This window comes from Staurois parvus, unplaced genomic scaffold, assembly GCF_062004578.1.
Source record: "Staurois parvus isolate SC_StPar_1 unplaced genomic scaffold, SC_StPar_1.0 ptg000221l, whole genome shotgun sequence".
In the NCBI taxonomy this organism is placed as follows: Eukaryota; Metazoa; Chordata; class Amphibia; order Anura; family Ranidae; genus Staurois; species Staurois parvus.
This window is the reverse complement of record NW_028318017.1, coordinates 3,716,453-3,737,489: the sequence shown is the minus strand read 5'-3', so window position 1 is coordinate 3,737,489 and position 21,037 is coordinate 3,716,453. Positions and strand designations below refer to the sequence as shown.

Genomic DNA, 21,037 nt, shown 5'->3' with positions numbered 1-21,037 from the left:
TATTGAGGAACTAACAGTATCATTTATAGGGCTTATGATGCAGGCAAAGCATATACATTGATTGGGTGAAAAGTCCACTGGGTTTCTGCGTGTTCTTCCATCCATGTTGATATCTTCCAATCATTGTCCCCAAAAAGACTCATTCCCTTTTATGGGGGTTGTTTACATTAAAAGATACTTTTCTCCTAATGAGTCGCCTAGGGTGAGACTCCGGATGAAGGCGCCATCTTAATTATCATCATTGTTCTGTCAACCTATATCTGATTGTTTACTTAAGAGAGTAAGGAATTTAACCGCATGCCGCACAGCCACTGCACATGTACGGCGGCAGGGCGGCACTCACAGGCAAAACCACGTTTTAAAACGTGTGTTTTGTAAACGAATAGGGGGCGCGCGAGGCGCACTGCCACCCTATTTGTCCTGTGGATCACCGCCGCAGATGTCAGTTGCCGGGTCACAGCCGCTCATTAGGGGCTATGTCCCGGCGATCGGCAGTAAACGGTGGCAGAGAGCACAGCTGCAGTAGCTGTGCTGTCTGTCAGCTCGAGGATGAGCTCCTATAACCCTTCCCTACTAAATAAAGTTAACCCCTTCCTCCCCAGTGCCATTAGTACAGTGTCCGGTTTTTTTTTTTTGCACTGATCACTGTATTAGTGTTTTTGGGGATGTCAGTGACCCCAAGTCAGTACCCCCCAATGTCAGAATGTCTGCCGCAGTCCCGCCATAAGTCGCTGGTCGCTGCCATAAGTCCCTGATCACCGCCATAATTCGCTGATCGCCGCCATAATTCGCTGATCGCCGCCATAATTCGCTGATCGCCGCCATTATTAGTATAAAAAAACCCTAAAAATCCCAGTATCTTTCCCGCCATTTGTAAACGCTATAACTTTCACGTAAACCAATTAATTTACACGTATTGGGTTTTTTTTTTACCAAAGACATGTCGCAGAATGCATTTTGGCAGAAATTTATGACTAAATTTGATTTTTTGCATTTTTTTTTACTGGACATGTTTTATAGCAAAAAGTCCAAAATATTGTTTTTTTTTCCTCAAAATTGTCAGCTTTTTTTTTTACAGCGCAAAAAATAAAAACCGCACAGGCGATCAAATACCACCAAAAGAAAGCTCAATTTGTGGGGAAAAAAAGAATGTAAATTTCATTTATGTACCGTATTGCATGACCGCGCAATTGTCCGTTAAACTAGCGCAGCGCTGTATAGCAGAAAAATGGTGTAAATTGCAGTATCTATACCATAGTTTGTAGACGCTATAACTTCCACACAAAGCAATCAATATACACTTATTGGGATTTTTTTACCAAAAACATGGAGCAGAATACATTTTGGCCTAAATTTATAACTAACTTTGAGTTTACTATATATTTTTTATAGCTGAAAATAAAAAATATTGTTTTTCTTCAAAATATTTGGCGTTTTTTTGTTTATAGCGTGAAAAATAAAATGCGCACAGGTGATCAAATACCACCGAAAGAAAGCTCTATTTGTGTTAAAAAAAGGACGTAAATTTCGTTTGGGTGCAGCATTGCATGACCGCGCAATTATCAGTTGAATTAGTGCAGCGCCGAGTAGCAAAAAGAGGCCCGGTCATTAAGGGGGGTAAATCCTCTGGAGGTCAAGTGGTTAAAAAGCAAGAAGCAGAAAGTAGCAAAACTATAAAATTGTCATTTTACTGATCATCTAATACAGTGGTTCTCAACCTTCCTAAGGCCGTGACCCTTTTAATACAGTTCCTCATGCTGTGGTGACCCCCAACCATGAAATTATTTACCCAGTAATTATAATTCATGAGTGTCGTTTTACCTCCAATACTGCTGCTTTCAACACAGTAGCTGCTTTTAACAGAGTAGCTGCTTTCAACACAGCAGCTGCTTTCTACACAGTAGCTGCTCTTTACACATCGGAAATATGTGTTTTCTGATGGTCTTAGGGGACCCCTGTGAAAGGGTCATTCGACCCCCAAAGGGGTCGCGACCCACAGGTTGAGAACCACTGATCTAATAGAACGTGGACTGTCTATCACAATCCACTACAGTCTGATCCCCACACCGAGAGCTCTGGCTACAGGTCCCAGGTGGATTTAATTGCCCATGGAGAGAGAGGTAAACCCTGCACTGGACCTCATATCGGAGAGACCTAAAGGTATAAGTCAGGATCCTGGGAGATCTATAAACCCCGAACAGGACTTTCCCAGTGTTCCGTTACGATGCTCTGTCACACCGCCCCGAAAGCTACAGAGCCTGGCTATCTTCTTTCCACAACACCATTAGAGGCTTAGACCTGTCATGTAGTGAAGAGATGAAGACCTCCTGATCAGATGGCTTGGAAAAGAGTCAGCTGAGCATGTCAGGATAGTATATAGTTTCTGACCTGGTCTTGTTTTCTTTCTGAGGACCCAAATCATGGTATGCATTGATACCATGTGGGGAGTGTTCTGCCTCTAGAAGGGATATTTATTAAGTTGTCCTGCCTTTCATAACTAAAATTGGCCACTAGATGGAGCTTGGAATAAATTTACAGATTTTTTAGAAAATAGAAACTTAGCTCCCATCATCCCTCATTCTGAGAAAGGGAAACAGGTGCATCCTGGTTGCTCAAACATCATTTTAAGCACTGAGTGAAAGGAAACCAGTTGTTATTATCCTTGAAGCACATATTGTTGACTGAACTTACACTCTTACAAGCAGCATGGGGAACGTGTAGTGAGGACATATCACTGTGTGTATGTATTGTGTATCCAATTTGTCAGGACAGTCACTACCTTTAGTTAGTTGTCCAGTGGTGTCTGTATCCTAGGAGATGAGGAAAACCTCCGAGGATTGTCTCACTTTGTCTCCAGACTGGAAAGTAGAAGATGAGGACATCACACAGTATAGTCCAGGAGAAAACCCGGCTCCATCCAATGTCCATCCGGCACCACACAGTGTAGACGGACCATCAGATTCCTCGTATCCTGAGGAACCTTAGACAGTGCGGGACCGGGATGGCCTTCCAACAGGGAAGAGGTTCTCCTGTACTAAGTGTGGGAAGAGGTTTTCAGTAAAATCCAGTCTTTACACACATCAGAGATCTCACAGTGGAAAAGCCACATTTCTGTCCTGAGGGTGAGTAATGTCTTTCAGAGAATCCCACATCCTTACCTCTATAAATTGAGGAGCATGAGATATGGACTTGGTCTTCATGTGGGAGTGTGTTCTGAACATGATATCTACAAATCTTTCTGTGAGCTTCCCACAGGAAAATAAACCACACTGCTCAAAACTGAGTTTTTTTCTGTATTTCCTCCCTTTTTATTTCATAATGATGTAATGTCCTTATGTATTATTATAATCTGCACTGCATATTAAATTTTAAAATTTATAACCGGCTTCTGTGTATTAAGGTAAGACTTATCTTCCTACAGAGATCGGTGTATTGCGTGACCGGTGTCTGTGCGCTCGGTCTTCCTAGAGGGATTGGTGTATTGTGTGACCGGTGTCTGTGTGCTCGGTCTTCCTAGAGAGATCGGTGTATTGTGTGACCGGTGTCTGTGTGCTCGGTCTTCCTAGAGAGATCGGTGTATTGTGTGACCGGTGTCTGTGTGCTCGGTCTTCCTAGAGAGATCAGTGTATTGTGTGACCGGTGTCTGTGTGCTCGGTCTTCCTAGAGAGATCGGTGTATTGTGTGACCGGTGTCTGTGTGCTCTGTCTTCCTAGAGATCGGTGTATTGTGTGACCGGTGTCTGTGTGCTCGGTCTTCCTAGAGAGATCAGTGTATTGTGTGACCGGTGTCTGTGTGCTTGGTCTTCCTAGAGAGATCGATGTATTGTGTGACCGGTGTCTGTGTGCTTGGTCTTCCTAGAGAGATCGGTGTATTGTGTGACCGGTGTCTGTGTGCTCGGTCTTCCTAGAGAGATCGGTGTATTGTGTGACCGGTGTCTGTGTGCTTGGTCTTCCTAGAGAGATCGGTGTATTGTGTGACCGGTGTCTGTGTGCTTGGTCTTCCTAGAGAGATCGATGTATTGTGTGACCGGTGTCTGTGTGCTTGGTCTTCCTAGAGAGATCGGTGTATTGTGTGACCGGTGTCTGTGTGCTCGGTCTTCCTAGAGAGATCGGTGTATTGTGTGACCGGTGTCTGTGTGCTTGGTCTTCCTAGAGAGATCGGTGTATTGTGTGACCGGTGTCTGTGTGCTCGGTCTTCCTAGAGAGATCGGTGCATTGTGTGACCGGTGTCTGTGTGCTCGGTCTTCCTAGAGAGATCGGTGCATTGTGTGACCAGTGTCTGTGTGCTCGGTCTTCCTAGAGAGATCGGTGCATTGTGTGACCAGTGTCTGTGTGCTCGGTCTTCCTAGAGAGATCGGTGCATTGTGTGACCAGTGTCTGTGTGCTCGGTCTTCCTAGAGAGATCGGTGCATTGTGTGACCGGTGTCTGTGTGCTCGGTCTTCCTAGAGAGATCGGTGTATTGTGTGACCGGTGTCTGTGTGCTCGGTCTTCCTAGAGAGATCGGTGTCTGTGCTCGGTCTTCCTAGAGAGATCGGTGTCTGTGCTCTGTCTTCCTAGAGAGATCGGTGTATTGTGTGACCGGTGTCTGTGTGCTCGGTCTTCCTAGAGAGATCGGTGTATTGTGTGACCGGTGTCTGTGTGCTCGGTCTTCCTAGAGAGGTCGGTGTATTGTGGGACCGATGTCTGTGTGCTCGGTCTTCCTAGAGAGATCGGTGTATTGTGTGACCGGTGTCTGTGTGCTCGGTCTTCCTAGAGAGATCGGTGTATTGTGTGACCGGTGTCTGTGTGCTCGGTCTTCCTAGAGAGATCGGTGTATTGTGTGACCGGTGTCTGTGTGCTCAGTCTTCCTAGAGAGATCGGTGTATTGTGTGACCGGTGTCTGTGTGCTCGGTCTTCCTAGAGAGATCGGTGTATTGTGTGACCGGTGTCTGTGTGCTCGGTCTTCCTAGAGAGATCGGTGTATTGTGTGACCGGTGTCTGTGTGCTCGGTCTTCCTAGAGAGATCGGTGTATTGTGTGACCGGTGTCTGTGTGCTCGGTCTTCCTAGAGAGATCAGTGCATTGTGTGACCGGTGTCTGTGTGCTCAGTCTTCCTAGAGAGATCGGTGTAGTGTGTTACCGGTGTCTGTGTGCTCGGTCTTCCTAGAGAGATCGGTGTATTGTGTGACCGGTGTCTGTGTGCTCGGTCTTCCTAGAGAGATCGGTGTATTGTGTGACCGGTGTCTGTGTGCTTGGTCTTCCTAGAGAGATCGGTGTATTGTGTGACCGGTGTCTGTGTGCTCGGACCTCCTACAGAGATCAGTGTATTGTGTGACCGGTGTCTGTGTGCTCGGTCTTCCTAGAGAGATCGGTGTATTGTGTGACCGGTGTCTGTGCGCTCGGTCTTCCTAGAGAGATCGGTGTATTGAGTGACTGGTGCCTGTGTGCTCGGACCTCCTACAGAGATCGGTGTATTGTGTGACCGGTGTCTGTGCGCTCGGTCTTCCTAGAGAGATCGGTGTATTGAGTGACTGGTGCCTGTGTGCTCGGACCTCCTACAGAGATCAGTGTATTGTGTGACCGGTGTCTGTGCGCTCGGTCTTCCTAGAGAGATTGGTGTATTGTGTGACCGGTGTCTGTGTGCTCGGTCTTCCTAGAGAGATCGGTGTATTGAGTGACCAGTGTCCTCCCCACACAGCACACACTGTAGATGGAAATAGATTCCATTATTATTTTACAGGATTTATATGGCGCCAACAGTTTGCTCAGCACTTCCCAATATAATGGGAGACAGTACAATTACAATACATTTCAGTACAGAAGGAATAGGAGGGCCCGGCTCGTGGAGCTTACAATCTAAAGGAAGGGGGATGTGATACAAAAGGTGATAGCTGTGGGGGATGATCTGGTGGAGGTGATTCAAGTACAGTTCTTAGGTGGAGGTGGGGTAGGCTTCCCCAAAGAAGTGAGTTTTCAAAGATTGCCTAAAGGCAGACAGGGTGGGGACTTACTGGACATGCTGTGGTAGGGAGTTCCAGAGGATAGGAGAGGCTCTGAAGAAGTCCTGGAGGTGAGCATGGGAGGAGGTGATGAGGGAGCTAGAGAAGAGGATCATGGGACGAGCAGAGCGGGCTATTTGGGCGGTATCTGTGGATGAGGTTGGTGATGTAGCTAGGGGCAGTGTTGTGGATGGCTTTGTAAGCTGTGGTTAGTATTTTGACTTTTATGCGTTGGGTTAGTGGAAGCCATTACACACAGCTATGATCTGCACAGTGTATAGCAGGTTACAGCAGCAATGCTGCCATACCAACCAGGGAATTTCACAGGTCAGAACTGCAACACAGTAGCCAGGTACACTCTGTGCAGATCGTAGCTGTGTGTAATAGGAGCCAATTTCAGCCATGTGCCGTGTGGGGAGGAGCCATGCAGGAGGTCTGCTGCCTTTGCTCAGGCTCTGTACAGTGCAGGGATGGGGCAAAGAGCTCTGCTTTTTCACAGGTAAATGCTCTCATCTCCACTTTAACCCCTTGCCTACCAGGCACTTATACCCCCTTCCTTACCAGGCCAATTTCCAGCTTTCAGCGCTGTCACACTTTGAATGACAATTGCGCAGTCATGCAAGATTGTACCCATATGACATTTTTATCATTTTTTTCTCATAAATAGAGATTTCTTTTGGTGGTATTTACTTGCCGCTGGGCGCTTTATTTTTTGCGCTATAAACAAAAAAAATGCAAAACATTTGAAAAAAAAGTTTCTTTATTTCTATTATAAATTTTTTCTCCTTCACTGATGTGCGCTGATGAGGTAGCACTGATGGGCACTGATAGGCAGCAATGATAGGTGGCACTGACAGGCAGCACTAATGAGGTGGTACGGATAGGTGGCACTGACTGGTGTAACTGCTGGGCACTGACTGGCACAACTGCTGGGCACTGACTGGTGGCACTGACTGGCACAACTGCTGGGCTGCACTGGTAGGTGGCACTGCTGGGCACAGGTGGGTGGCACTTCTGGGTGGCACTGCTGGGCACAGGTAGGTGGCACTGGTGGGTGTTACTGCTGGGTGGCACTGCTTGGCACAGGTAGGCAGCACTGGTGGGTGGCACTGCTGGGCACCGATCATCAGGGCACTGATCATGTGCCCTGATGATTGGTGCCAATCCCTGCTCTGACAACTGCCGGTTCTCGGCAGTACTTTCCTCACGCTCTGACAACGTGAGGAAAGTGTAGCCAAGAACCGGCAATTGCATTTCCCTGTGATCAGTGTGTCATTGGATCACGTGGCTGATCACGTGGTAAAAGGCTGCTGTGATTGGCCTTTTACCACGTCACATGATCAGTTGTGTCCGTAGGACACAGCTATCATGGAGATCACAGGGTGAGTGCCCCCGTCATATGACGTCCACCCAGAACTGGCTGGCCGCAGTGCAGCCGTCATTCAGCTGTCTGCGGTCGGCAACTAGTTAAACTGTAACTTCAGCAACGTATAGACTTTATGCAAAACTCAGAACAATTAGTATATATCTTTTGGTCTGTTTATGGTGATTGATTCTCACCTCTGCACTTCTTTTATGACTTTGGCCTGTGTCTGTGGTTGGTCTGTCTTTGAGAAACATTCCCCCCAATTCATGCAGGGGTGGACTGACCATTCGGAAATTCGGGCACCGCCCGAGGGCCCAGGGTCAGTAGGGGGCCCCATGAGATGCCCCTGGAACCTTTTTCATAGGCTTTTTTGAGTTTGGGCAAGGACACAGGGGCCCCATGATCCCCTATTGCCCGGGGGCCCCATGAGTTGTCAGTCTGCCCCTGAATTCATGTGATCCTTATCAATTCCTAATTGGGGCGGAGAGGAGTTGCTCATTTGACCATCTCCCTATAAATTTAGACCAGCTCATGGGGGGGGGGGGCAGTTTTCTGTGTGTGTTTGATGTTGGAGTGTGAAGATGCAGTTGAACACAGCAGTGTGTTTGATGCTGGAAATCCAGACAATCACATTGGCTGATCTGGAAAGAATTTATTTGCAAATTATGGTGGAAAATAAGTATTTGGTCACCTACAAACAAGCAAGATTTCTGGCTCTCACAGACCTGTACCTTCTTCTTTAAGAGGCTCCTCTATCCTGCACTCATTACCTGTATCAATGGCACCTGTTTGAACTTGTTATCAGTATAAAAGACACCTGTCCACAACCTCAAACAGTCACACTCCAAACTCCACTATTTTATTTTTTTTTTTTTAAGTCCGCAAACGTGCAACTATAACGAAAAAACCCGTAAGTGTTCACAAAAAAGTGCAAGTGCAAAACACCACACAAAAAGTGCACTTAAGGGTGTGCTTTCTCCTACCCGGAAGGGGTTGGACCACTACCCTGATCCCCCGGGGTACGAAGCTCCTGACAGGGACAAGGTTCCCATTTGGTCCTCCTGGCCAAAAGGCCTGGTGGACCACCGTTCCTTATGCCCAGCCGAAGCCGGACATCCAGTACTAGGCCAGGGGGTTCTCCCGAAGAGAAAACCCCCTAGGGACAGGGGAGGAAGGAACCGTAGGGCCACACATCCTCCCCCTAGACTTCAGGGCAGGCCCGAGGACCCACACCCTCCATCCTGTGAGAAAAAAACACACACAAAAGTAAAAAGTGACAAACGTGGGGTGAGGAAAATAAATAAATCAATAATTAAATAAATCTATAAAAATAATAAAAAGTGTCGTGCCCAAATTGTGCACTGACCAGACCCTGAGGCCTGTAGCAAAAAAATTGCCCAGAACTTGACCAAAAGGCCCGGTCCTAGAGGCGCAGTGCAAAAAGTGTTTAAACTCGGTGACCATGTGCTCATTCGCATCGTGGGGTCCCACACCCAAGTGCTACTCAGAGCACCCCTGAGGCGACTACTCAGGGGGCACCGTGTTTGCGGACTCTCTGCCTTTCCAGCCCCTGGCCAGACCAAGGTAGATCCGTCCAAATCAGGAGGTACTGGGTCTTTCCAGCTTTCCCAGAGGAATTACTCCCAAGGCCCCAGAACGAATCATGGCGCTCCCTGGTTTCTGTCCCTCCGGTCTAGCCTTCCGGACCCCCATCATACCAGTGAGGGTACTATACAACAGCCATCCCCGCAAAGCTAGAATGGCCGGGAGCACCCCCACTGGACACTGATAAGAACAGATACTACACTTGATCTTAGCCAAAAGGCCGAGAAGCGAAACTCCACTATGGTGAAGATCAAAGAGCTGTCGAAGGACACCAGAAACAAAATTGTAGACCTGCACCAGGCTGGGAAGACTGAATCTGCAATAGGCAAGCAGCTTGGTGTGAACAAATCAACTGTGGGAGCAATAATTAGAAAATGGAAGACATACAAGACCACTGATAATCTCCCTCGATCTGGGGCTCCACGCAAGATCTCACCTCATGGGGTCAAAATGATCACAAGAACGGTGAGCAAAAGTCCCAGGACCACACGGGGGGGACCTAGTGAATGACCTGCAGAGAGCTGGGACCAACGTAACAAAGGCTACCATCAGTAACACACTACGCCGCCAGGGACTCAGATCCTGCAGTGCCAGACGTGTCCCCCTGCTTAAGCCAGTACATGTCCGGGTCCATCTGAAGTTTGCTAGAGAGCATTTGGATGATCCAGAAGAGGATTGGGAGAATGTCATATGGTCAGATGAAACCAAAATAGAACTGTTTGGTAGAAACACAACTCGTCGTGTTTGGAGGAGAGAGAATGCTGAGTTGCATCCAAAGAACACCATACCTACTGTGAAGCATGGGGGTGGCAACATCATGCTTTGGGGCTGTTTCTCCACAAAGGGAGCAGGATGATTGATCCATGTACAGGACAGAATGAATGGGGCCATGTATTGTGAGATTTTGAGTGCAAACCTCCTTCCATCAGCAAGGGCATTGAAGATGAAACGTGGCTGGGTCTTCCAACATGACAATGATCCCAAACATACCGCCCGGGCAACGAAGGAGTGGCTTCGTAAGAAGCATTTCAAGGTCCTGGAGTGGCCTAGCCAGTCTCCAGATCTCAACCCCATAGAAAACCTTTGGAGGGAGTTGAAAGTCCGTGTTGCCCAGCGACAGCCCCAAAACATCACTGCTCTAGAGGAGATCTGCATGGAGGATGGGCCAACATACCAGCAAAAGTGTGTGCCAACCTTGTGAAGACTTACAGGAAACGTTTGACCTCTGTCATTGCCAACAAAGGATATATAACAAAGTATTGACATGAACTTTTCATATTGACCAAATACTTATTTTCCACCATAATTTACAAATAAATTCCTTCCAAATCAGCCAATGTGATTGTCTGGATTTGTTTTCTCATTTTGTCTCTCATAGTTGAGGTCTACCTATGATGCCAATTACAGGCCTCTCTCATCTTTGTAAGTGGGAGAACTTGCACAATTGGTGGCTGACTAAATACTTTTTTGCCCCACTGTATGTAACTAAAAGTATAGGTGAACTAAAAATGTAGTCTGGTCTAGAATACCTATCATGGGGGTGAGACTGAAATGTGTATTCTCTGGCTCCAGCATTCAGGGCCCTCCATGCATCAATTGATGAGATGTAAGGGAACATGATAATGTTTTAGGGAAAGTTTTAGCTGTACTCACCATTCTGCTTCTGTCTAATCATGAGTTGGCCACCAAGTTGAAATCTCATCCAACCAATACATGAGCAGAGCAATATTTATCCAGAGTCTGAAAAAAATCCTGGAAAAAAGAGGCTTGAGAATCTGTAGGAGCTAGACATTGTCAATAGTTATCTCTCTACCCAACAAGGAACCCTTAAGAATTATAAATCTACTGGTTGGGTCTATGTGTGTATATTGGGCATCCAGTACCACTGAATTCTTAATAAAAATATCCACCCCTCTAGTTTTTGAGTCACAAGTAGTAAAGTAATGCTGTTTATAAGTCTTATCAAAGAGTTTTGGATGATTGGAAGAGAAGTGTGTCTCCTGCAGTAAAATATTATCAGCATCCAATCTTTTGTAGGATCTAAACGCCTTTTACTGTTTGTGTGGGGAGTTAAAGCGCCTTACATTTTGTGATATTATTTGGATACTCATGTTAATGGATGTAAAACGTGGGGCTTAAGGTGCCAGAGTGGGGGCCTAACTTTGCGATCTGCAAATAGATTTTTGGCCACCAACTTAGCATTCAGATCAGACAAAGTACACGGTATGACTATCTTACAAACCAAAGATAGAGGGAGGGGCACAAAACCCTACTGAGATTAGCAATATTGTGTAAATTAAGGTTGGAATGGAGCTTGGTCCTCTAGTATTAACCACCCGTATAGTACCATATAAAATTAATCTGAGAATATCTTCTGGAACCAATGAAAAGTAATAGACCTTATTCATTGGAGTGACTTGAGGTTTCTTCAGGGGTGTCTTGGCAAAATGTCTAAAAATTGCCCAAAACTAGTATACAAGCCAGTGGGTGGATCAAGCCACAGGTTTTCATTGTGCACCATTACAACCTTCTAGCCACCGTGTCCTGATAACCAATGACAACATCAGCTGATAAGGAGGATAAGGAGGATGACAGCTGCCTGCACAGCATCTTAGTTTGCCCCTTCCCTGCCCCTCTCCATCAGTGCTGGGGTCACATCAGCTCAGTAATGGAGAAAAACTGAAGGAGAAGAGAAACATTGGAATACTAGTCAGTACCAGTGTGCAAAAGTGTATTTGCTTTGGAAGAATAAATCACCTCTAATGTTGGGTGTCCTACATGTGTGGGTGTTGCTGCGTTATACAAAACTATTGGAATAGTTTTTCACATTTTAAAATGGGGTGCCTCAAGACTCCATAATTTTAAAGGGTGCCTTGGCTAAAAAAAAAAGGTTGAGAAACACTGTCTTATACAATTCTAAGAAGCCAGGAGTAAAGCCTCCAAATGGCCAATGAAAAACCTTAAAGGGACTATCCTCACAAGACCTCCTTCTCTCTGGTTCCCTGGTCTCCTCCTCCCATGCCCGCCTTTGGGACTTCTCCGGGGTGTCACCCGTCCTCTGGGGCTCCCTGCCCCAACCCATCAGATTGTCGCCTGCTCTCCTCTCCTTTAGGCGCACCCTGAAAACCCATCTCTTCGGGGAAGCCTGCCCCACCCCCTGCTGGCTTACCGACCTCCTCCACTCTTCCTGCCGCTCCATCCCCAGCGGCTGTCTTCTCCTGTGCCACCATCCCCTCCCTCCTGGATTGTAAGCTCGAGAGAGCAGGGCCCTCGATCCTCTCATGTTTTGCATTGTATTGGTATTGTTCTGTCACATGTTCTGTCCCCCTTTGTAATGTACAGCGCTGAGCGAACTATTGGCGCTTTATAAATACTATATAATAATAATAATAATACAGTCCGATACTCTGTGATCTTCCCAACCTATCCTATCCTCCATGGAATACTCCAATTGGATGGGTATGCAACATGCCCAGGAAGAAAAATTCTCAATACTGCACCTTCTTCCAAGGGAAAGAATGGGCAATATAACTGTGGTATAGGAGTTGATTGGGCAGTGAACACCTGAGAGTATGAGGGCCATTCAGACTTTAGGTAAGACTATCAAATATCAAACAGTGCATCAGGCATAAAAAGAGATTTATTCCTCCAAGAGCCAAAGGAGAGATCTGAGATAGTGAGGAAAGTCTGAGAGGATCACATGCTGACTGATCTCTGTCCTGTTGTCTTCTCCTACGATCCCACTGAGGAGATGGGGTGGCACAAATAGGAGTTGGGTGAAGAGTGGAAGACAAACGTGGTGTAGTGTAGGGGTCCAGAAGACCCAAGTTGATAAGGAGCTCCTTCCCTTCCATCAGTGAGCTGATGCCGTTGTTTGGGACAGACAATTTAAAGGGAAAATCCCTATCTGTAACTGATCCTAGCAGATTGCAAGACTGAAGTGACTTCTTTCATCTTTCTTCTCTTTTCTAATGTTGCTGGGGAGATATCTGGGTAAAGTTGAATGTTAAATCCAACACAACAAACACTTTACTCCTGCGCTAGGAAAGGACTCAGTAGACCCAATAGGAATGTTCTGGAATTTTCTGGAATATGCACTGCTTGCTGCCCTCAACAGAGCGGGGTGGTCCGAATACACTGGATACAAATGGAGAAACAGAAAAAGGGTGCACCGACCTAGTGCATTATCGTTTAAAATAATTTATTAAAGAAACAAAAATAGGTATCATACTCACAATGGATATAATAACACAGGCATGTCAAACTGAACAAGATGTATTTCGAACAGTCCATACGATGGAACCCTGGATGACCAACTTCTAACGCGTTTCGAGGACACAACCTCTTCCTCGGAGCCAACCTCGAAACGCGTTAGCCAGTTGGTCATCCAGGGTTCCATTGTATGGACTCAGATGTTGTTTGGATCATACATCTTGTTCAGTTTGACATGCCTGTGTTATTATGTCCATTGTGAGTATGATACCTATTTTTGTTTCTTTAATAAAGTTGAATGTTAACCCCGTATTGTATTGAGGGGGTATAGCGGGATGCACGGAGGATATCCTCCTTCACTAAGAAGTCCTTCAAGCATAATACTATATCCCTTGGAGTTCTTCCTGGAGGGGGTTTGTGTCTCAGGGTTCTGTGGATTCTGTCACAGGCAAATGAGGCTTCTTTATAATCAAGAAGTAGGTAATAAACAATTTTCTTGACTGCTGGAAACCAGTCTGTGATTGTTTTGGGTACCCCCCATACTCTGTTATTTAATCTGTTGCCATTGTCTAGATCTTCCAGATGTACCTGCACTTGTAATACCGTGTCAGAGACTGCCTCGTGTTCCTTGCAGAGATCTACATAGGCCAAATGAAGCTCATTATGGTTAGTCTCCAACGTGTCTGTCCGTCTGGCCTCCTAAGATGGCTATCCCCTGTGTGAGCATGCTGGTGGACTTGTGCAGCTCTGCCTGAAACTTATGGGCCAGTTTGCCATACAATGTGGCCTGGCTATCCTTGAGGTCTGCTTTAGTGAGGTAGGTACTCAGAGGATACTGAGGTGAGACAGCTGGGTCTGGGGGACACGCTTGTTCTGGGAGGGCACCATCTTGCTGCACCCTGCTTTACTTCCAAACCTGAAGGAGATATGTGGTTAGAGACCGTTGCATAGGCTTCTTTTTGTGGCTCTTGGGGGTTGGCATGCACTGCTTGGTCTTCCAGGGGTGCGTGTATTGAAATTGAGGAAATCTGGTGCAAAGTGTCCCTGTGGAGGCAGGTTATGTCTCTGCTATCCTCAGAGCTCTGGTTTCTAGCGACTGTCCAGGGCAGTCACCTCTGAAGGTTTCAAAGTTGGAGGATGTTATCACGTTATTATCACCCTGTAAAAGTCTGTGCTCCAATCACATCATCCGATATAAAATGTCCAACTGGTAGGAAATGGGTGTAACAAAAGAGAATCCATATTATGTGTATATATAGCAGTGGGGGGAGGGGGGAGAGCAGAAGTCAGGACTATGTAATGTACAACATATTGTAGAAGACGCACTTTTATTTTGTGAATGAGTAGTGGTACCATGTACCTCATACTCATTCACATGGGATGCAGGGGATATGGGGGCCCCTTTGTTAAATTGATAAGCCCCCCACCCACAGACCCCCACAACCAGGGGCCACGGTTGTGGGGAAGAGGCCCTTGTCCCCACCAACATGGGGACAAGCTGTTTTGAGCACCCACCCCATGTTGAGAGCATGTGGCCTGGTATGGCTCAGGAGGAAAGGGGGCGCTTGCTCGTCCCCCCTTTCCTGACCTGCCAGGCCGCATTCTCAGATAAGGTTCTGGTATGGATTTTGAAGGGGACCTCACGCCATTTTTTTTAAGTTTTGGGGTTGGGGTTCCTCTCAAAACTCATAGTAGATCCTAAGGGTCTGCTATGGTTTGTGGGGGACCCCAAGCCCTTTTTTTTCTTAATTTTTAATTGCCGGCAATTCTTTTTTTATAATCAGCTGTCAATGGGTATCCCCACTGACAGATGATGACTCCTCAGTTGCTAAGGACATGGTGGCCGCCTGCTCTTCAACAACCGTGTTTTTTACTGGTTGCTAAGGTCACCATTGGCCGCCAAATCCTTAACAACCAGCTATTTACAAGTGTTGCTAAGGACACCGACTGCCGGTGACGGTAAATTACTGCAGTCTTTCACTACTAAAATCCAGTATGATTTCATAAAATAGTGCATGCAGTGTTTTTAGTGATGCCAAAAATGTTTTTGAAAAATGCTGTGCGGAATCTTACTGAATACTACGATGCGGTAAGGTACCGCTTTGTGAATGGAGACCATAGTCTCTACAAGTCCATCAAATATTATACGATTAGTGAAGTGGGTGTAAAGTGGAAGCGGTGGACTTGCAGAGAACACTATACTGAGCACACAATATTGTCTGTCTCCATGGATTTGCACAGGATTTGAGATGATTTCCTATAGCAGCAAATCTGATGAGATGAATGAAGTGGGTGTAAAGTGGAAGCAGTGGATCTGCATCTTGAGCACAAAGCACTTTATGTTGTGGATGGATTTGCACACGGTTCAGTTTCCTTCATTTATTGATAAACCCCATAAGACCAATGAAGTGGGTGTAAAGTGGAAGCAGTGGATGTGCAGAGAATAGGATTTGGAGCCCCGAGCTCTTTATCTCTGAATGTCTCCACATTTTTGTAGTGTATTTGTGATGATTTCTGTGCACACACAATAGGACAGCGCTGTGACACATAATGCTCTTCTAGATGACAGGGAATCCTTCCCTTTGTTACAGCAGCAGTCCGCTAGAAGGTTTTTGTAGGTTTGGAGTTGTTACACATAGCGCGGGTTTTATCCATTTATAGTGATGACATCATTGCCCAAATCTGGGGGTCACCAGCCATTTCCACCCTTTACTCCCAGCTGGGGGGCTTTGTATCCATATACCAGCCCCTCCCTCTTAGATTGTAAGCTCCCAGGATCAGGGCCCTCCTAACCCTCTTGTATTGAACTGTATTGTCTCCTGTTATATTGTAAAGTGCTGAGCAAACTGTTGGTGTTATATAAATCCTGTATAATAATAATATACAGTCCATACACACCCAGCACAAGGCCGGGGTCACACTACCAGATGCTTCTCAAGGCTGCAGTTCCTCTGAGCTCCACAAGGTGGTGATCTCACTTCTACCCAGACAGGAAGTCTCTATGGAAGACAGACAGGAAGTGATGTCAGGTACAGACAGGAAGTGATGTCAGGAACAGACAGGAAGTAGAGAGGAGACGTTGGTAGAAGTGGCAGCAGAGGAGGTAATAAGATGTTATTTCTCATTTACACCCAGTAACCCCCGTCACGGCCGTCCTCTTCCCCCATGGCCACGGCCGTCCTCTTCCCCCATGGCCACGGCCGTCCTCTTCCCCCATGGCCATCCTCTTCCCCCATGGCCACGGCCGTCCTCTTCCCCCATGGCCACGGCCGTCCTCTTCCCCCATGGCCACGGCCGTCCTCTTCCCCCATGGTCACGGCCGTCCTCTTCCCCCATGGTCACGTCCTTCCTCTTCCCCCATGGTCACGTCCTTCCTCTTCCCCCATGGTCACGTCCGTCCTCTTCCCCCATGGTCACGTCCGTCCTCTTCCCCCATGGTCACGTCCGTCCTCTTCCCCCATGGTCACGTCCGTCCTCTTCCCCCATGGTCACGTCCGCCCTCTTCCCCCATGGTCACGTCCGCCCTCTTCCCCCATGGTCACGTCCGCCCTCTTCCCCCATGGTCACGTCCGCCCTCTTCCCCCATGGTCACGTCCGTCCTCTTCCCCCATGGTCACGTCCGTCCTCTTCCCCCATGGTCACGTCCGTCCTCTTCCTCCATGGTCACGTCCGTCCTCTTCCTCCATGGTCACGTCCGTCCTCTTCCTCCATGGTCACGTCCGTCCTCTTCCTCCATGGTCACGTCCGTCCTCTTCCTCCATGGTCACGTCCGTCCTCTTCCTCCATGGTCACGTCCGTCCTCTTCCTCCATGGTCCCGTCCGTCCTCTTCCTCCATGGTCCCGTCCGTCCTCTCTCTCCATGGTCACGTCCGTCCTCTTCCTCCATAGTCACTTGACGTCTTTTAGCTCCAGCAGATGATGATACACATATATAGTGTGGGAACCCAGATTAACCCCTTCAGGGGGAGGAGTTGATGATAATATATTTGCTCCCAAAGCTGGCCTACATGGTTCAGTTTTATCGCTCAGCCAGCGGGATGAACATAAAAACTGAAATGATTCCCCCATCCACACATTGGAGGTGGATGGGGGAATCCTCCCCGCTGCACTCTTGTATTCTGACAATGGGGGGACTCCTCCGCTCTCAGAATACACAGATCAGCACTGAAGCTATTGGCTGCAGCCGCTGGGGGAGTGGCTTTTATCCGGCAGTGGCCACACATGGATGGAAATGTGAGCGATCCCTGCTGAACCAGCTGAATTTCCATGGATCTATGGTCACCTTAAAGGATAGGTTCACCTTTTCAGGCAGAATTTCACTTCTCATAATAAATAAAATGGTTTTCCAGTGCTATTTCTGGCCTGGCCATCCCAGTGTGCTTTTCTCTCACTTACCTCATCCACAGAATGTTTAATTTTTTTGTCAGTTTCTGTGAGATTTTGAACAGTTTTTCAGGTTGCATCATTTCCTGTAGATGGTATCTCAGCATTCACTTCCTGTAGGTAACTTCCCAGAAGCCTTCACTTCCTTGTCATCACAGAAGGTGGTGTGATAGGGCGTGTCCACCACTCTGGACCACACCTCCCTCATTACAATAGTACCTTCCTACCATCAGCGATGTAGTACAAGGATCTCTCTGATTTGATACCAATAGAATTCCATTGTTCTGGTAAATCTAATGGACATTATACAGAGATTACATAGTCTGGCTGAAAAAAGACAAAAGTCCATCCAGTTCAACCATAGAATTGTACAATCAGATTGCATAGTGTATGGCCATCTTTATACAAGTACATAGGAGAGAGTGGATGGAGACACTCAGTTTGATTTTACTATTTGTGTTCAGATGTAGAGTTTTCCTCCTGTGAAGTCTGGAGATCATATGACATCACATTGCCTCCACCTCCCTCCCTGATAGAAGAGAGAAAGAAGAAGAAGATTCTAGAAGTCACCAGAGAGATCACTGAGCTGCTGACAGGAGAGGTGAGCGGTGCCGGGAATTCTGGGACATTCTCCAGTAACAGACAAGGGATGTGTCTGGATGGTGACTGTATCATTGTGTGTGTCAGGTTCCTATAAGGTGTCAGGGTGTCACTGTCTATTTCTCCATGGAGGAGTGGGAGTATTTAGAAGGACACAAGGATCTCTACAAGGACGTCATGATGGACAATCAGCCGCCCCTCACATCACCGGGTAAGAGGAGACTTTATTGTAAAGGAGAGAGCAGTACGGAGGATCCACCTAGATCCCCCATCATCTGATAAACACATAGAAACAATGGATTCAGTCAGTGTGTGTGTTTCCTACAGATGGATCCAGTCATGGGAACCCACCAGAGAGATGTCCCCATCCTCTGTATTCCCGGGATTCCACACAGGAAGGTCACACCATCCCTCACCATCATCAGGTAGATGAGGAACAATCACTGATAGTATCATTAGGATCTGTACATTATCTGCATTGTTACCATTGATGGCATTTTTATTATATTTTCAGAGTGGAATCCTCGGGGATTATAATATTGTTGTTAAAGAAGAGTATAAAGAGGAGGATGAGGAGTATGGAGTGATGGAGGAGTTTTCAGAAGGACACAAGGATATGATGGAGCCACCTAATACCAGGAGCCCCCCAGAGAGATGTCCCCGTCCTCTGTATTCCCGGGATTCCACACAGGAAGATCACACCATCCCTCACCATCATCAGGTAGATGCATAATAATCATTGGTAGTTGTGATTTATACAGAAGTGTGTTTGATACAATGTTGTTGCTGTTTTATTAAATATTCAGAGTGGAAACCTCAAGGATTTTAATATTGTTGTCAAAGAAGAATTTGAAGAGGAGGATGAGGAGTATGGAATGATGGAGGAGTTTTCAGAAGGACACAAGGATATGATGGAGCCACCTAATACCAGGAACCCACCAGAGAGATGTCCCCATCCTCTGTATTCCCGGGGTTCAAAAAAGGAAGGTCACACCATCCCTCACCATCATCAGGTAGATGAGGAACAATCACTGATAGTATCATTAGGATCTGTACATTATCTGCATTGTTACCATTGATGGCATTTTTATTATATATTCAGAGTGGAAACCTGAGAGATCCTAAAGTTGAGGTGAAATCAGAAGAAGAAGAGGCGTATGTGAGGGATGATCAGCAGTCTATGGAGGAGGATGGAATAACGGGGACATTTATAGAGGAGGACACTCCTACAGAGATCAGCACAGGTGGGTCATGAACACTAAATCCATTCCTCCACCCATACTGCTCACTGATTGGTCCAGAGTAGGGCGGGGACTGGGTGATATCAGCCTGTAATCCCCTGGTCACTTTCCTGAGCTGTGTTCCCCGTCCTGTATTCCTGGATTTCTCTTGGATAATCTTCCTTCTCTGTGCTGCAGACACAATTTATGTATCTAGACTGGATTTATGGAGGTTCTGGGGTTCAGCTGGCAGCAAAATGTTGAATTTTGATATAGGCGTTACTGGTCCTAGGCACCTGAGGTATGTGTTTTGGATCTTCTGATCCATGGCCGGGTCTAGCAAGATCTCTGACAGAGCAATTCTCCCAGGGTTACCTGTAGGCCTATGTAGGTTGACCTCCCTATAAAGGTGGTGCTGTTGCAACCACCCTGAAGGAAAAGTAGAGAACAGGAGTAATGCACATTCCTCCTAGGCCTCTGTACGTGTCATCAGGGGGGCTGCTGTCCGATCAGAAGCATAAGCCACCGTGGCCATAACCAAAAAAGTTGAATCTCTCTACGTCAGAGAGGAGGTTCTGGCCCCTTCACTATAGTTGGCCCTACAGACCACCATCTTAAACAGGAACTGGTTCACCTGACCAAGGGCGATAACCCTTTACAAAGGATCCGAATGAAGACCAGAGGTGTTGGCAATGTGGTTGCTTTGAGCACCTGGCCAGGAACTGTGGCTGTTTTGAGAATAAGGGTACCCCCTTGTCTGTCATTAACCTAGAAGCTTCTGGGTCAGAGGGATAACCCCCGGGACTACTCATCAATGTCCTACAAGACAGGAGGCAATGGTAGGCCCAAGCCCGGTAGTGACTGCTTTAGTGGATGGACAATTGGTCCCTTCCTTGATCGACACTGGATCTGAAGTCACTGGAATATCCAGCATTTTCACACCCAAGGCCAGGTAGACCCCTCTTGATTGTCTCTAAAGGCAGCTAACAATTTACACATCAGGGTGAAAGAGGTCACATGGATGAAGATCCTAATATTTGACTAAGTGGTTCAAGGAGTTGGAGTAGTGGTCACCCACTGGCCAGTCGTGTCCTTGGCATCAATGGACTGGACTTGCCTCACCTGCTGGCAGAGATGCAATGGCTGGCTGAGTGAACCAAACCAGAGTTGTGTCTTGTGGGCAGTGTGGTTCAATGTGATGCAGGCCTACACAGCCCACCAAAGGGTGGCAAAACAGCAGCTGGAAAGGGTGGGTTTTGTCAGCACAGCACCAAAGTAGAAGCTGCTTTTGGCCTTCCTCCAAAAAGTAATTTGGCCCTTGCCTATAGGGATCCACAAGAAGCTTCAGGGTGCCACAATTATGGTAGCACCCTACAGAAACCTAGAGATGTCAGGGTAGTGGCTAATAACTCACACCCTGTCCAAGGTTCACCAGGGCTGAGTACTGGTCCAGCTCATCAACCTGGGGAAGGTCCCTGTCCTGCTGCACAAACCACAAGATCCTCACAGATTTCTATGTCATGTCCAATCATTGCATTGAGATGTGGCTGAGGAAATCACTCTCAACCTTTTACCGCTGCAGCTGGAGGACCAGGTGCTAGTGTAAAAAAACTAAATTTTTTAGAGGGGTAGCAAGCTGGAGCCCGGTGGGAAACCACCTCATACTGGGTGGAG

The 21,037-nt window shown here is 47.0% G+C and overlaps 3 protein-coding genes and 1 pseudogene across 3 annotated transcripts in view; 3 read left to right on the top strand and 1 right to left on the bottom strand.

The window, feature by feature from the left end:
• LOC149460810 (uncharacterized) overlaps positions 1–21,037 on the top strand; it is a 94,741-nt gene that overhangs the window by 16,609 nt on the left and 57,095 nt on the right. The window lies entirely within an intron of this gene.
• Positions 1–21,037, top strand: part of LOC149460811 (uncharacterized) — an 84,725-nt gene that overhangs the window by 34,022 nt on the left and 29,666 nt on the right. The window lies entirely within an intron of this gene.
• On the bottom strand, positions 9,065–9,180 carry LOC149460813 (U2 spliceosomal RNA; annotated as a pseudogene).
• On the top strand, positions 15,202–19,398 carry LOC149460812 (uncharacterized). The gene is made up of 4 exons (XM_089679211.1): positions 15,202–15,249; positions 18,658–18,864; positions 18,950–19,156; positions 19,246–19,398. Exons 1-4 carry the CDS (start codon positions 15,202–15,204, stop codon positions 19,396–19,398), a joined length of 615 nt encoding a protein of 204 aa, XP_089535337.1.